This window comes from Varanus komodoensis, unplaced genomic scaffold, assembly GCF_004798865.1.
Source record: "Varanus komodoensis strain SLA01 unplaced genomic scaffold, ASM479886v1 scaffold63, whole genome shotgun sequence".
In the NCBI taxonomy this organism is placed as follows: domain Eukaryota; kingdom Metazoa; phylum Chordata; class Lepidosauria; order Squamata; family Varanidae; genus Varanus; species Varanus komodoensis.
Genome location: NW_025336259.1, coordinates 2,997,065 through 3,011,618, shown reverse-complemented (window position 1 = coordinate 3,011,618; position 14,554 = coordinate 2,997,065). Strand labels below are relative to the sequence as shown.

Here is a 14,554-nt window from a genome sequence, read left to right as displayed (position 1 = left end):
CGAATTGACCCTGCAAACAGGCCATCAATGCAAGTCTCGACTATATTAGCTACAGAAACATAGCAAGTCAGAAGGGGCTTCCCAGGCCATCTAGTCTGATCCCCGGCGCCAGTACCCTCACCACTGGGGCTTCAACCACCTCCCCTGGAAGCCCGTTCCTTATCCTAGGGGTCCTAACTGTCAGGAAGTCCTTCCTGGCCTATTAAGTCACTGAAGCTCTGCAGTGCTTCACCGATGTGGCAGCAGCAGAATTTTAAACCTTTTTTTAAAAACCTTTTGGGAGCAGCTTGGAGATGAGCAACCCATGCGTAACCTTGGAATCTGACTTTCCCAAGAAGAGATGTGATTGGCACACCAGTCAAAGTCAGTCAGAGACACTTGTGATTACTTTAGCTACTACAAACATTTCTGGGTGTAGGAGTAGAACTGATGCTTGAAGCTGTGTGCTTGATTTGGGGCTAGGAATACACCAAGAATGCCCAGAAAAGGCTGAGCTTTGCTCTGTAGATGAAACACTCCACCAACAGTACCTCTGCCTCCCAAATCAAGTTCCTATTGTTGGGAAAATTTGGGTAAATCCTGTCTGAAAAGCATTACTCCTGTGTGCCTTTGCATTGTGGGATCAAATCCTGTCTTCCTTCTCAAAACCAAGCTGTCACTGTTTAAAATGGCATTCCCCAGCTCCTTTCTCTCACCTTTAGCTGTACGCTACAGTAGGCCATTTTAGCCCAAATATACATTATAAATAGTCATTGTTGGAATTCAGTTTACAATAATCTTTTGATAGCCCAGAGGGCTTCATGTGCCCTGATCATGCAGAATGTTTTAGAGATAAGGGTCTGAGCTTATCATGAATAGTTTCTAGTGGCTTGAATTTGCATGTCTGAGCAGACCTGGAGATGGGTTCAAGTTAATCAACTAAAGTGTCAATACTAATCTCATTGTTACTGTGTGATTGACTGACATTTCTTTATCTGTTCTGCATGTGATGACCTCGGAATCTTATTGTAATCTGCATTCTGTCATCGATTGCCCTGTACCTGTGTCCCCATAAATGCCCTGTAATGGTGTTGAAGCTTTGCAGCAGAGTTCATCTCTGCCTGCCCGGTAATGCATGCATTATCGTGAGTGTACCACGGGAACCTTGGGGGTAAAACAATAAAGCCTCAGATGGTCTGGATGCTTGGTCTTTCCCACGAACCCAAGTTTTATTCCCTCTTCTCAAATTGAGATTCCGGGATTCTGACACTATTTCTTTCAGCCACTCATTCTTTTAACTCACAACTCTAGCTGAAAGCATTTGGGGTGGCAGGACTGCAACTATCTTTGCGGTTACATTGAACTACCTTGTGTAAGAGCTAAGTCCAAACTACAACCCCCGTTGTATCTAGTTTCACCATCTCCAATATGGTGTTCTCCAAATGTGTAAGGCTACGACTACTGGCCATGCTGGTTGGGAATGATGGAAATTGCAGTCCCAACCCATCTCACATGGTTGTCCGGAGAAAAGCAGGGAAAGGACTTGGAAGCATAGAGGAAAAGAGCCAGGGCAGAAATAAGCGCCTCTGGATGGCACCGAGTTGCTCAGCAAGGCCAGAAATAACCACGAAAGAGCTGCTGAGAGTCCATGTAGATTGGATCGCCGCGACTGCTGCTTTGGCTTACTCCATCAGAGCTGTGATCTGGTGGGGCTTGGCAACAAAGCCAGGGTCCCCCTCAAAAACGTGGGGTGCCCCATGTCAATGCGTGTGTCCAGCATTCCGGGGCAGCAGCGATGCTAGGATCCGAGCTGAGGACGCAGGGTAGAAGAGATGCACAAAATTGCGCCTGCTACTCCGTAAGTGAGGAGGCTGGATGGGGTCACTGGGGCGGTGGGTGTGGGCTTGGGTGGACTCCAGGGGATGGTGGAGGACAGGAGAGCCTGGAGGAATGTTGTCCACGGGGTCGTGGTGGGTCGGGCACGACTTTGCGAGTAAACAACTCTGCACATGCTCTTAAGCTCCAGTGCAGCTGCCCGTCTTTAAAGCACCCAGTCTCGTAAGGACAGCTTATTTGCAAACATGAGGGATGCATGGGCGAGAGAGAGGAGGGTCCATGATTTGAGGGGGAAATCGCAGGCAGAAAGATTCCAGGAGAGGCATCAGGAAGGAGCCCTGGGCCAAAAGCCGGTTCATCCGGGGGGGCATCGGCGACCCGCAGAGCCCCGCACCTTCATTTCCGCCGCTGCCCCTGGGCTGCAGGGCGCTGGGCCAGAGGGTCTCCTGCACAGCGCGCGGAACCTTCGTGCGGAACGAAAGCGAGCGGAACCTTCGTGCGGGGCGCGCGCGCCGCGGGGACGGAATCGCGGCCGGACCGCGGTGCCCTTGGACCGGGAGTTGGCGCTGCTGCCGCCGCGGCGTCTTCGTGCGGCTCCGCGGGGTCCCCCTCGCTCGTCCTCCCCTGCGGCGCCATGCATCTCTGGCTCCGGCTGCCGGACGAGGCGCGGTCGCTGCCGCCGCCGCCGCTGTTCAGCTTCGTCTCGGTCTGGATGGCCTTCGTGGGCTGGAGCGGCGCCCTGATCGAGAACGGCCTCAACAGGAGGCCTATCCTGGCCGCGGGTCAGTCGAGCGGGAGGGGCGGGAGTCACGCCCGCCGGGAGGCCCCCCTCGCTATTAAGTTCTCGGAGCGGGAGGAATGCGGGGGGAAGTCACTCCGTGCATGCTCAGAGGCCCGCTCTGGTTTGTGGAGGGCCGCGGCGTGGTTTTCGAAATAGAGGGGGGTGGGGGGGAGCGAGAGGTACGGATGGACTTTTCACGCAGGGCCAGATCCACTCATGAAGGGACGCATAGCTAAACAGCCCCCGTTCCCAGAACCAGTGCACCTATGAGGACCAGGTGCAAGGCGAGGAGGGGGCGGCTGTTTCTGCTGAGGCTGACTTGCAACAGAGGAACAGAGTGCTGTTGTTGCTTGAGGCGAGCCCCCTTTGTCCTTAATAAAGGACAGGGCTTGGGGTTTGGACCCCGAGGAGAAGAACCAGAGGAAAGCAGGGCAGCATTTGCCTTTGTAATGCAATTGCTGCAGTTGCTTGTCTTCTTTAGCACTGCATCCTTCTTGTTCACCTGCAACAAGAAAGAGGAGGAGCCAATGCAAGGACCTGCTTGCTTTGTGACATTCTGCCTTTCAAGCCAAATTCAAAATGCTGGGATTATCCTTGAAGCCTTCCTGGTTTGGGAGCAAATTACCTGAAGGAACGTCTTCACCCATAACAATCTGCCTGCATTCTGAGATCAACCTCAGAGGCCCTGGGTGTGTGCCTGTCTGTAAGACCAATTGGAAACATAGCCAGAAGGGGTCTCCCAGACCATCTCGTCTGACCCCAGCTCCAGCCATGCCTACCATGTGCATGTCAGTCAGGTTGGTGGCCTTGAGGGACTGTACCTTTTAAATAGTGGCCCCCTACTTTTGTAATTCTGCTCCAATTAACTCTGACAGGCACTAACACTATAGGTCTTCAGACAGATCCTAGAGTCTTACCTTTTCATCTTAGCCATAACTGAGCATTTTCATTGGGTGTTGCCATGTTTTTTAAAACCTGCTATTTTATCATCTGTTCACTGGGAGTTCTAGAGGAGTATAGCAACCATTTTGCATGGAGAAAGTTCCAGGGCCTGCTATTGCCATGGTTCAGATGGCAGCTGATAGAATTTTCTCTGCCTGAGACCCTAGACTGGAAGCAGTGGAGTGGGAAGGCCTAGGCTAGGTGGACAAATAGTCCAAGTGGCTGTAAAGCAACTTCCTACTTTCTTAGGAAAAACTAGTGAGGTGATAAAGAGAAGCAAAAGCTGCATGGTGTGGGCAGGGCCAGAGTGCGCTGGGGAAGAAAAAAGACTGCATGCTCCAACAGGGAGGTTACAATGGAGAGACAATGGGATAAGGGGGCTCAGTATGTTTCCTGTGTGAAACCCCAAATAATGCAGATAAAAGGGGACAGGTAATTCTTGCTGATTTGGTGCTGTGTGGCACAATTTGCAGGAGAGACCCTTCTCCGGGAACCCTCCGTGAAAGAAATTAGGAGGATAGGTACTCTGAGGAGGGCTTTCTCTGCGGTGGCGCCCAATCTATGGAATGCACTCCCTAGAGAGGTCCGCCTGGCGCCGTCGTTACTTGTTTTTCGGCGCCAGGCGAAGACCTTTTTATTTAAACGTCATTTTAATTGTTAATATTATTCGCTTATTTTATCTGGCCAGGGCGACTTATTTTATATTGTTAATTTGTTGTATGTATTATGTTTTAATTTTATGTTGTGAGCCGCCCCGAGGCTTCGGCGAATGGGGCGGCATAGAAATGTTTTAATAAATAAATAAATAAATTTTGGCTTTTCTTCCAAAAGTCTTTATTTCCTTTATTAAAAACAAAATTAAAGCAGCTGTATGCAGATGCCTGTTAACTTACCGGCCAGGCGTCACTCTTTCTTTTTCCTTGTCCTTGTGTTCTAGGTGTTCATCGCCAAATTCTGTGGGCATCGGTGGGCTTTTATATTGGCCATTACCTTGTTAAACGATCCAATTATGCATTTGCTAAGAGAGACAGAGAGATTTCAGAGTACATAAGGCATCATCCTGAGGATTTTGTAAAGCAAGGTACATTTATGTTGTTTGTTTTTATTTATTTTATAAATAAATGTTATAAATTTATGTTACACAGCTTCCACAAGAGCTGATGGTGTGCAGCCCCTCAACAGTCGGGCTCATACAAAGCAGTTGTTAAAGTTATTTCATTGCCCAAACTGTGCTGCTGCAGCAGATGAAATTCATTAGGGAAGTCATGCCAATAGCATAATTGCAACAAAATCTTGTAGTTATTTTCTCATCCCCCAGATAGGAATGCTTCTTTGCAGGATGCTGGCCAGTCCTGTCCTCATTTAGGATGCTCCGTTCCACACATCCGTCCAGCCCACTAGTTTTCCACTGTTGTTTTCTGCTGCCTCTCAGCCTTCCTTGGCTACTGAGCATGCATCGTCTTCCCTGGGCTGTTTTTCGGAAATTTTGCCCCCTTTGATTTTTTAACATTTTTTGTACTTCTGTAAACCTTTGACTTCCCCCAGCATGATAAGACTTCCTTCTTGTTTCTCAAGTGGCATTGTTTTGGCTCAGTTTCTAGCACCTGAGCTTGCTGTTAGAGGAGGGTGTTAGTTATTCCTCTTCTCCTCTTTTTTTGTTAATGCAGAGATGCAGAGAGCTTACCAAAGATTGTGTACAATAAAAAAACACAATGGAAAAACAGTACAAAGTAATAGTAACTACAGTAAAGGTAGACAACTTAAAACAGTAACCAAAGAAAATAATAAAGCAGATTAGCAGATGCAGGGGCAGGTTGTTAATCAAATATTTGCCCACCTGATCTATAAACCACACATGTGTTAATATCAAAATATAATTACCATTTAACCATAGTTACATCTACATTCCTGAATAAAAAATGTTAAGCACTACCTATTTGTTTAATTCGAGTGACATAAGCGGTGCTTTTCCAGAGTAATGGAAGCAGATAATCATTCTCTGCCTTGAGGAGCTTTCAAAATTCCATCCGTAGTAAGTCCATTTTTGTGAGGCACACAATCCTTTTCAGCCAATCATGGTCATGGTCCTAGGAAAGCTAGGTTTAAAAGTTGCTGTTCTTGACCATGGATTCCTGTCTGAAAAATCATAGAGTGGCTGATCTCCGGAGCCTGTTGTGAGGAGAATGCCTCTAAGGGCATTTCTTGTGTTGCGCCTTTAGTCTTTCAACTGCCTAAGTTATGGATGTTCCCCTGTTAATGTGGTAAAGTCAAGCTTGACTGGTTGCTTCTGGCTATGAACTGGAAGTTGCTGAAGGGTGGGGTAGGGCTTGTCTTTCTCCCTCAGAGGACAACACTCCATGTCTGTGACTTGTTTAGCTTGACATCACCACCTGGAATAACAGCCAGAGTCACAAGCCATGGGTTGTTTTTGGTTTATGAATCTGGCTTGATAAGAAAACCAGAGTCCATTCTGGCTTGGATGTCACTCTCAGCAGAAGTCCCTGGTTTGTTTAGCTCTTCCTGCCAGTTGCAGGAGCAATCAAGCAGCAAGAACCAATACACAAGTGAGAATTTTCTTTAAAAATCTGGCCTTCATGTGTCTCACAATATAGCAAAATCACAAGTCAGCATTGGATTACTATTTAAAAATTACATATATGAGACTGCAGGAAGACAAGAATCAGTTCAAGAAGTCAGTGATAGCAAAATATTATTTTTATTTCCATGCTACCAAATAGCTGAAACTTTCTGGATGGTGAACAACAATAACTTTAAAACAATAAAAACGGTATTGCATTATGTTAAAAATTTAAAACCACATTAATAAATTAACAAAACCACATTTTGTTGCTGTACTTAATGATGGACTGACATCTTAGCATAATACACATGAGCAAGAAATCACAGATTGCCCTCTCCAGGACTTTGGTTTGCTTTTATAGAAACTTGACTTGTCCTGAGTTTCAGGGATGTTTCAAGGACCAGAGATGTGGTTTTTCCCTAATTATTGCCAATTTCTGGACAAACTGTCCTTGTAGCTCCTGGTGTGGAATTGGCTTGTTGAGAAATGGAGCAGTGATTTCTCTGTCTGTAGTCAGGACAATAGATCTTTAGAGGACAGGTGATAATCTTTTTTTTAACATACTGTGTTTCTAACCTAAATTAAACTTTGAGGTATAACAGATAATAGAGTTTAAATATTAGACAGAAGCTTTCTGCGTTCTGTAAACCTTTCAACAGTTAAGGTGGTAAAGTTATAGTTGAGGCACTAATCAAGGCAATAGACCTTGAAATACCATAATAAGATATGGCAATGGGATGTCCATCTATGCATCCGGAGATTGGAAGGCAATGCTGCCAATTAAACCCTTTCAAACCCTTTAGCTGGCTCTGCCCACACGCTCACCTGGGGAAATATTGTGTGTGTCATGGTGGTCAGCCTTGGGCTAGAACTGGGGAGACTTGGGCTAGAGTCCCCTCTCAGCCATGAAGCCTGCTGGGTGCCTGGGCCAGTCAGGCCCTCTCAGCCTGGCCTGCCCCACAGGGTTGTTCTGGAGAACGTGTTCAGGGGCTCCTCAGAGGAAAAGGCAGGGCATGAATAGCACACGTAATTTCTGGTATGTACCGGCAGATGCAAATGGGATGGCAGTCAGTCCTGGTGTTGCTGATTGTGCCTTCCTTCATCAGTAGATCAACCAGTGAAAGCTTTACCCAGACTAAAAGCAGACGGGTTTGGTTTTTGTGACTATTTTTGTTCTGGTGGTGCCGGTATAATAGGCAGGGACAAAACTTGATAGTATTAAGAATGGGCTTCTGACAGCAGGTGCTGGCTCTCTGCTGGTTGAATTGGGTGTTTGCTCTAATATCCTGCAAGATCAAGAGGAAATCATACCTGTATCAAGGGTTTAAAAATGGTCAAGAGCTTGCTTACAAACCATCTGATTCATTTACTGAAATGTCTCTATTCTGTTTGTAAAGTTTCCCTTTCTGGTAACCTGGAAGAAAATTGGTCTTGGCAACCCTGTTCTGTAGCATGAAATCACCACAAGGGGGTGAAGGAATCTAAGGTTCGCATGGATACTTCCTTGGTGGAACAGCTCCTGTCATCCCCAGTCGGGGTAGGGATGCTGAAGGTTTGGAAGGTCACCTTAGTGCATGTTCTTGTTTTTGCGATTTTCATAGGGCTGCATACACTGGTGTTTCTGTCTGTCTTCCACTGAAACTTTTTTTGGTATTCTCTCTTTTGTTAGAAAAGAAAACTATGGCAGAAGTTCTGGAGGACTTCTATCCCGTTCGCTGAAGACTTTGTGAGTGGCTACTGTCTCGCTCAATGATGTGTGTGCGTATTTCTTGTCCCAGCGCGAGCCTCTTGCATGGGACTTGCATATAATGTACATCAGCAGTTGGGACGGGATCCTGATTTAAACATGTAGACTGCAATCTTATCATTAAAAGCTATGACTGAGTACAGCCTGGTTCCCTTGTTTTGGGGGGTGGGTGGGTGTAGAGGGATTCACTTTCCTGCGATCACTGATTACTCGCAGGGGCGAATGCAGTCCAGAAATAGAGCGACGAATTTCACTAGGTCGTATGGCAATGACAAGCGGTGTGGAAAAACAAGAACATCAGCTCAGCGACCAAGTGCAGATGGGTCTGAGTGATTATTTTTCCTATTGCAACTTATGGTTGTGAAAGTTGGACAGTGAAAAGCTACACAAGAGGAAAATTGACTCACTTGAACCGTGGTGTTGGCAGAGGCTCCCACTCATTCCATGGACAGAGGGGTGACGAACAAGCAGGCGCTGGAGCAGATTAAGTCATAACAAAGCTGAGACTCGCGTATTTTGGCCACGTCATGCGATCACGCTCATTAGAAAAGATAGAATGCTAGGAATGCTCAGTGGCAAGAGAAAACCAGGTCGCCGAAGAGTGAGATGGTGAGGCGTCATCAAAGAGGATGCGGGCCAGAGCATCATTCAGCTGAGACAGGTGGCACGGGACTGGAAAGTGTGGCAAGAGTTGGCCCATAAGATCACTTATAGTCAGACATGACTGAACAGCTGAACAAAACGGTGGAGTAGCCAGAGCAGAAAACGTTTTGAATCAGGTTCAATTCAGGTTATGTGGAGGTTACGAATTATGCAGTACATAGCCCCAACCCTATTAGTTCCCCAGCCGCCTCTCTAGTTAGTTTTGGACGTAGGCTTTCATCAGTGAGCATGACCAGTGCTCAGAAGTGCTGGGAGCTGGTATTTGAAAACACCTGGAGTGCACCATGTGGCAGGAGGCTGACAAGGGTTAAACGGGGAACGTACCGGATGCCTGGGAACACAAAAGAGAATTCCAATGCACATGGAGCTTTCCAAGCACAACCATTAAGCAGGGGGTATATCTGTGTATGCAGAAGGTCCCAGACTCAGTATCTCGGTAAAGCTGGGAGGAATCCTGCCTGGAGAGCCTCTGCTTTTCAGTGTTGACAATATTGGCCTATCGACCAAGGGTTTTATTCTGTTGAGGTGTGGATCCCTTCGGAAAAAATGAATGTTCATGGGTCTTTTTGAAAAAGTTTCTCCCCCAGGCCTTCACATCCTGATGTCTTGGGAAGTTTCCTGTTTCCTCCACTGACAGGTCTGATCTGTCAGGGGACTGACATCTGGCAATATGCTTCTGCGCCTGACTCCTCTCACCGAGGCTGCGTGAGCATCTTTCATGTTTGCAGCAACTGATGATGAAATGGTGGCCTGCCATTGCAAGTCGTTGCTGCAACTTATCTCCCTGTTCAAACAGACCTCCCTTATTTGCACATCTTGGCTGCCTTGCTCTTCTTTGCCTTGGATGCCACAAGTTTTTTGAAGAGGCAGTGCAGCATGACCTGAAACCCTGTTGACTTACCTTGAAAATGGGTGGGTTTTTTTTGATCATGTGCTTACATTGCCTGCTCTGTGAAACTTCAAAAAATTGCCTTTTAAAAATTCAATATACCTGTTTCATCTTGCAACTACTGATATGTGTGGAGTTCCCACCCTAGTTCTTTTTCTTTGCACTTTATAGGCTGCTCCCAAAAGACAGGTGTTAAGCTGTTTAGAAATGGAGGATGCGTAACGCAAGAAGTCAAAATGCGCCCACAACTGGAGTATCGTGTTCAATTCTGGGCCCCTCATTACAAGCGGGATGTACAGTATATCACAGAAGTGAGTAGACCCATCCCATTTTGTAAATATTTTATTATATCTTTTCATGTGACAACCCTGAAGAAATGACACTTTGCTGCAATGTAAAGTAGTGAGTAATACAGCTTGTATAACAGTGTGAATTTGCTGTCCCCTCAAATAACTCAACACCCAGCCATCAGTGTCTAAACCGCGGGCAACAAAAGTGAGTACACCCCTAAGTGAACCTGTCCAAATTGGGCCCAACGTGTCAATATTTTGTGTGGCCGCCATTATTTTCCAGCACTGCCTTAACCCTCTTGGACATGGAGTTCACCAGAGCTTCACAGGTTGCCACTGGAGTCCTCTTCCACTCCTCCATGACGACATCACAAAGCTGGTGAGACCTTGCGCTCCTCCACCTTCCATTTCAGGATGCCCCACAGATGCCGATAGGGTTTAGTTCTGGAGGCATGCTTGGCCAGTCCATCACCTTTACCCTCAGCTTCTTTAGCAAGGCAGTGGTCTTCTTGGAGGTGTGTTTGGGGTCGTTATCATGTTGGAATACTGCCCTGCGGCCCAGTCTCCGAAGGGAGGGGATCATGCTCTGCTTCGGTATGTCACAGTACATGTTGGCATTCATGGTTCCCTCAATGAACTGTAGCTCCCCAGTGCTGGCAGCACTCATGCAGCCCCAGACCATGACACTCCCACCACCATGCTTGACTGTAGGCAAGACACACTTGTCTTTGTACGCCTCACCTGGTTTTCGCCACACACGCTTGACACCATCTGAACCAAATAAGTTTATCTTGGTCTCATCAGACCACAGGACATGGTTCCACTAATCCATGTCCTTAGTCTGCTTGTCTGCAGCACACTGTTTGCGGGCTTTCTTGTGCATCATCTTTAAAAGAGGCTTCCTTCTGGGATGACAGCCCTGCAGACCAATTTGATGCAGTGTGTGGCGTATGGTCTGAGCACTGACAGGCTGACCCACCACCCCTTCAACCTCTGCAACAATGCTGGCAGCATTCATACGTCTATTTCCCAAAGCAAACCTCTGGATATGATGCTGAGCATGTGCACTCAACTTCTTTGGTCAACCATGGCGAGGCCTGTTCTGAGTGGAACCTATCCTGTTAAACTGCTGTATGGTCTTGGCCACCACGCTGCAGCTCAATTTCAGGGCCTTGGCAATCTTCTTATAGCCTAGGCCATCTTTATGTAGAGCAGCAATTCTTTTTTTCAGATCCTCAGAGAGTTCTTTGCCATGAGGTGCCATGTTGAACTTCCAGTGACCAGTATGAGAGAGTGAGAGCAAATTAAACAACACCAAATTTAACACACCTGCTCCCCATTCACACCTGAGACCTTGTAACACTATCACATGACACTGGGGAGGGAAAATGGCTAATAATGCCCAATTTGGACAGTTTCACTTAGGGGTGTACTCTCTTTTGTTGCCAGTGGTTTAGACAGTGATGACTGTGTGTTGAGTTATTTTGCAAGGACAGCAAATTTACACTGTTATGCAAGCTGTATTACTACTTTACATTGCAGCAAAGTGTCATTTCTTCAGGGTTGTCACATGAAAAGATATAATAAAATATTTAGAAAATGTGAGGGGTGTACTCACTTCTGTGATATACTGAAGCAAGGTTGGAATCAGTGCAGCAAAGGGTCACTAGGGTGATGCCTGGTTTCAGGGGAAGCCATCCGAGGAGAGACTGAGGGAGCTGGGTCTCTTCAGCCTGGAGAGAAGGGGGTGCCACGCAGAGGTGGGGGATGACTTTTTCCCCTGCAGTGGAGGGCAGGACGTGTTCCAATGGAGCAAAACTCAGGGAACCAAGATTTAGGGTGGATGCCAGGAAGTACTTCCTGACGGTTAGGACCCCAAGGGTATGGAGTGAGCTTCCATGGGAGGTGGTTGAGGCCCCATCAAGGAGGGTGTTCAAGGATGGGCTAGACATGCACATGGGAGGCATGTCAGGAGTGGAGCCGGCTAGAGCCAGGGGTCAGACTAGATGGCCCAGGAGACCCCTTCTGACTCGCTCCGTTTCTGTTTCTATGTTGTCAATGCAGTGTCTCTTTAATAAATTGTGTAAGCTGACTAATTGTTGGCCAAGCGAGGCAGCTGTTGCTTCTTTGCAACATACTTTTCGCAAAGTATGTTCTATTGCTTTGTGCAATAGAACTGGAAAGGGCTCATTATATGGATAACATTTGTACAAAATCATGCCTGGTGTGGAAAAACTGCAGCGGGAGAGATTTTTCTTCCTCTCTGCTCTTCCTGGGGCCATTCAAGGAAGTGGAAGAGTAGGCGATCTAGGACAGGGAAAAGGAAGTACTACTTCACAGCAGGTGTCTTTAAACTGGAACTTGCTGTCACAAGACACAGTGCTGGCCACCAGTTTGGATAGCATTCAAAGGATAGCATTCAAAGGATAGCATTTGGATAGCATTCAAAGATAGCATTCATTGAGAGCCGGTGTGGTGTAGTGGTTAAGAGCACGGGACTGGGACTCAGGCGATCCGGGTTCGAGTCTCCGCTCGGCCATGGAGCCCACTGGGTGACTTTGGGCCAGTCACAGACTCTCAGCCCAACCTACCTCACAGGGTTGTTGTTGTGGGGATAAGATGGAGGAGATGTAAGCTGCCTTGAGCCCTTTGTAGGATAATGGCAGGATATAAATCAGAAAAGAAAAAAAGGATTCAACAAACACATGGAGGAAGAGGAGGAGGGGGCGGGGCGGGGTGGGGGCCGTGGCTCTCGGGGGGAGTGGAGTTAAGAGGCAGGAGGTCTCTGTACGCCATTCGCGAGGGAGCACGTGCAAGAGCGCAGTTGTGCATCCATGTGCTACTTGCGGGCTTCCCGTGGTGCACCAGCTGGCCAGTGCGCACACAGCGTTCGACAACATAGACCTTTGGTCTTCCTTGGAGGACGTAATCTTAACCTCTTGGAGTTTTTAGCTTCTATAGACCCTAGAAAAGGAGGTGGGCCCTGAAGCAAGAGCGCCTCTCCCGCTAACAACATTTTCGCCGAGCTTACCCCAAAGGCAAAAGCAGGAGCAGGGATTTGCTGGGACCCCGGGACAGACATGGACCCTACATGTGGCTCCTGTGATTTGCTCAGCTCCACAACTTTTTATTCTTTGACGGGACCAGATCCAGAAAAGGGTGCTGTTGTTTCTTTTATTCGACCTCAACAGCACAGTCGTTTAGCAAACAGCTTCCTTTTCAGCAGAGAGGCCGGAAAGTTGCATCTCTCCAGAGAGGGATCTCCCATTCCGACCACTTTGTTGGGAAGCGCTCTGCACACACACACGCTTGCTCGTCTGAGGCAGCCAGTTCCCAGCTGGGGAAGGGGAATTTGCCTCCTGCCCAGACCTGGAAGTCTCAGGGTTGAAGGCACGCATATCCGTCAGCCGTGCCGGCCCCAAATTTCAGGCCCCTTGAGCAGGCCTCCTTAAGGCTGGTCTCTGCCAGTCAAGCCAGGAAGGGGTAGCAAAGCAAGGGGGGGGGGACAGGAGCTGGGAGGCTCCCTGAGGATGGGGACCATTCAGGGTGTCTTGCCCAGCGACCCTCAGAAACCTGGAGCCAGGCTGGATGTGCCAGTGGGGAAGGTTGGCTTTTCTCTTGCTAGAGTCTTGGTCGCCCAGCTTGGACTACGGCAGTGCACTGTACATGGGACCACCTTTGGAAGCCTTTCGGAAATGGCAGTGCAAAGCTGCCGGCCCGACCATTGTCCTTTGAGATGTTTGATGCCTGAGCTGAGCATTGCTCTTGCCTCCATTCCCAGTTCAGAGACAGGCCTACAAGCTTAAATAGCTTGGGAATGCAATTCCGGAAGGAACCCTACTCCCCCCATGAAGCTCTTCCTTTCTTGCTTTCATTTGTGCTTCTAATGCATTGCTTTTCTATTCTGCTTTTAATCAAGAATCTGCTTAAATGTTATGTCCCATCTTTTATATATCACCTCAGAGACCAAGGTGACATACAGGATCCTCTTCCTCTCCATCTGTCTTCACCATAACCCTGTGAGGTGGGCTAGCCTGAAAGCCAGTGACTGGCCCAAAATTACCCACTGAGCATCACGGCTATGTGGGACCTGAATTCCCAGTCCTGGCCTCCCCCAGTGCCACTAAACCAAACTGGGTTTGCATTTAATTGGTATCTGTATTGTTAACTAGGTTGACAATGCTTTTGCTAGAAGGGTGGAATATAAACTGAATGCACGCACAGATAAATAACCAAATGTCTAAAATGCCTACTCTTCAACCTGGTGCCCTGCAGATGCATTGCACTACAACTCCCATCATCCCGAGCCCATGTAGACACTAGCCAAGCTTCCTGAAGATGATAGAATTAACTGTCCAACACAGCTGAAGGACACCAGATTGGAAACAACGTCTCAGATGTTCTCTACATTTCCTCCAAAGAGTTTGGAGGTTCAGTATGAAAGTGCTGAACTTTAGGACATAGGAGAGTATGTCAGAGTGCTTAATGCTGTACCCCGACTTATATCCAGCTGTGATATTTGTACATAAATGCGAATATTAGAAGAAATAAGTTCTCAGTGACCTCTTTGCAATTGAAACCTAATCCAGCTAAGCCCTGCACCCTTGGAACTTTGCATTTCTAGGAGAACTTGAGCGAATATTTCTTATATGGGGTTTTCTTTGCATCAGTGTTGTCCCAGTCCATATAATAAACACTCGGAGAGAGCAGTGCCCATCACTTTGGCAGCAAAATGGGCCACCCAAAAATACGTTTCCAGCTTCTACATGCTTAGCAGAATCCCAAATATGCATTAGTCCAGATGTTTCTAAACCCCCACCCGACCATAAATGGACTGACAAAGGCT

At 47.5% G+C, this 14,554-nt stretch overlaps 1 protein-coding gene across 1 annotated transcript; it reads left to right on the top strand.

Annotated features, from left to right (window-relative positions):
• Positions 1 to 2,352: 2,352 nt before the first annotated feature.
• Positions 2,353 to 8,008, top strand: LOC123033556 (NADH dehydrogenase [ubiquinone] 1 subunit C2-like). The gene is made up of 3 exons (XM_044450210.1): positions 2,353 to 2,597; positions 4,476 to 4,619; positions 7,789 to 8,008. The coding sequence occupies exons 1-3, from the start codon at positions 2,450 to 2,452 to the stop codon at positions 7,836 to 7,838; spliced, it is 342 nt and encodes a 113-aa protein (XP_044306145.1). The 5' UTR covers positions 2,353 to 2,449; the 3' UTR covers positions 7,839 to 8,008.
• Positions 8,009 to 14,554: the final 6,546 nt, after the last annotated feature.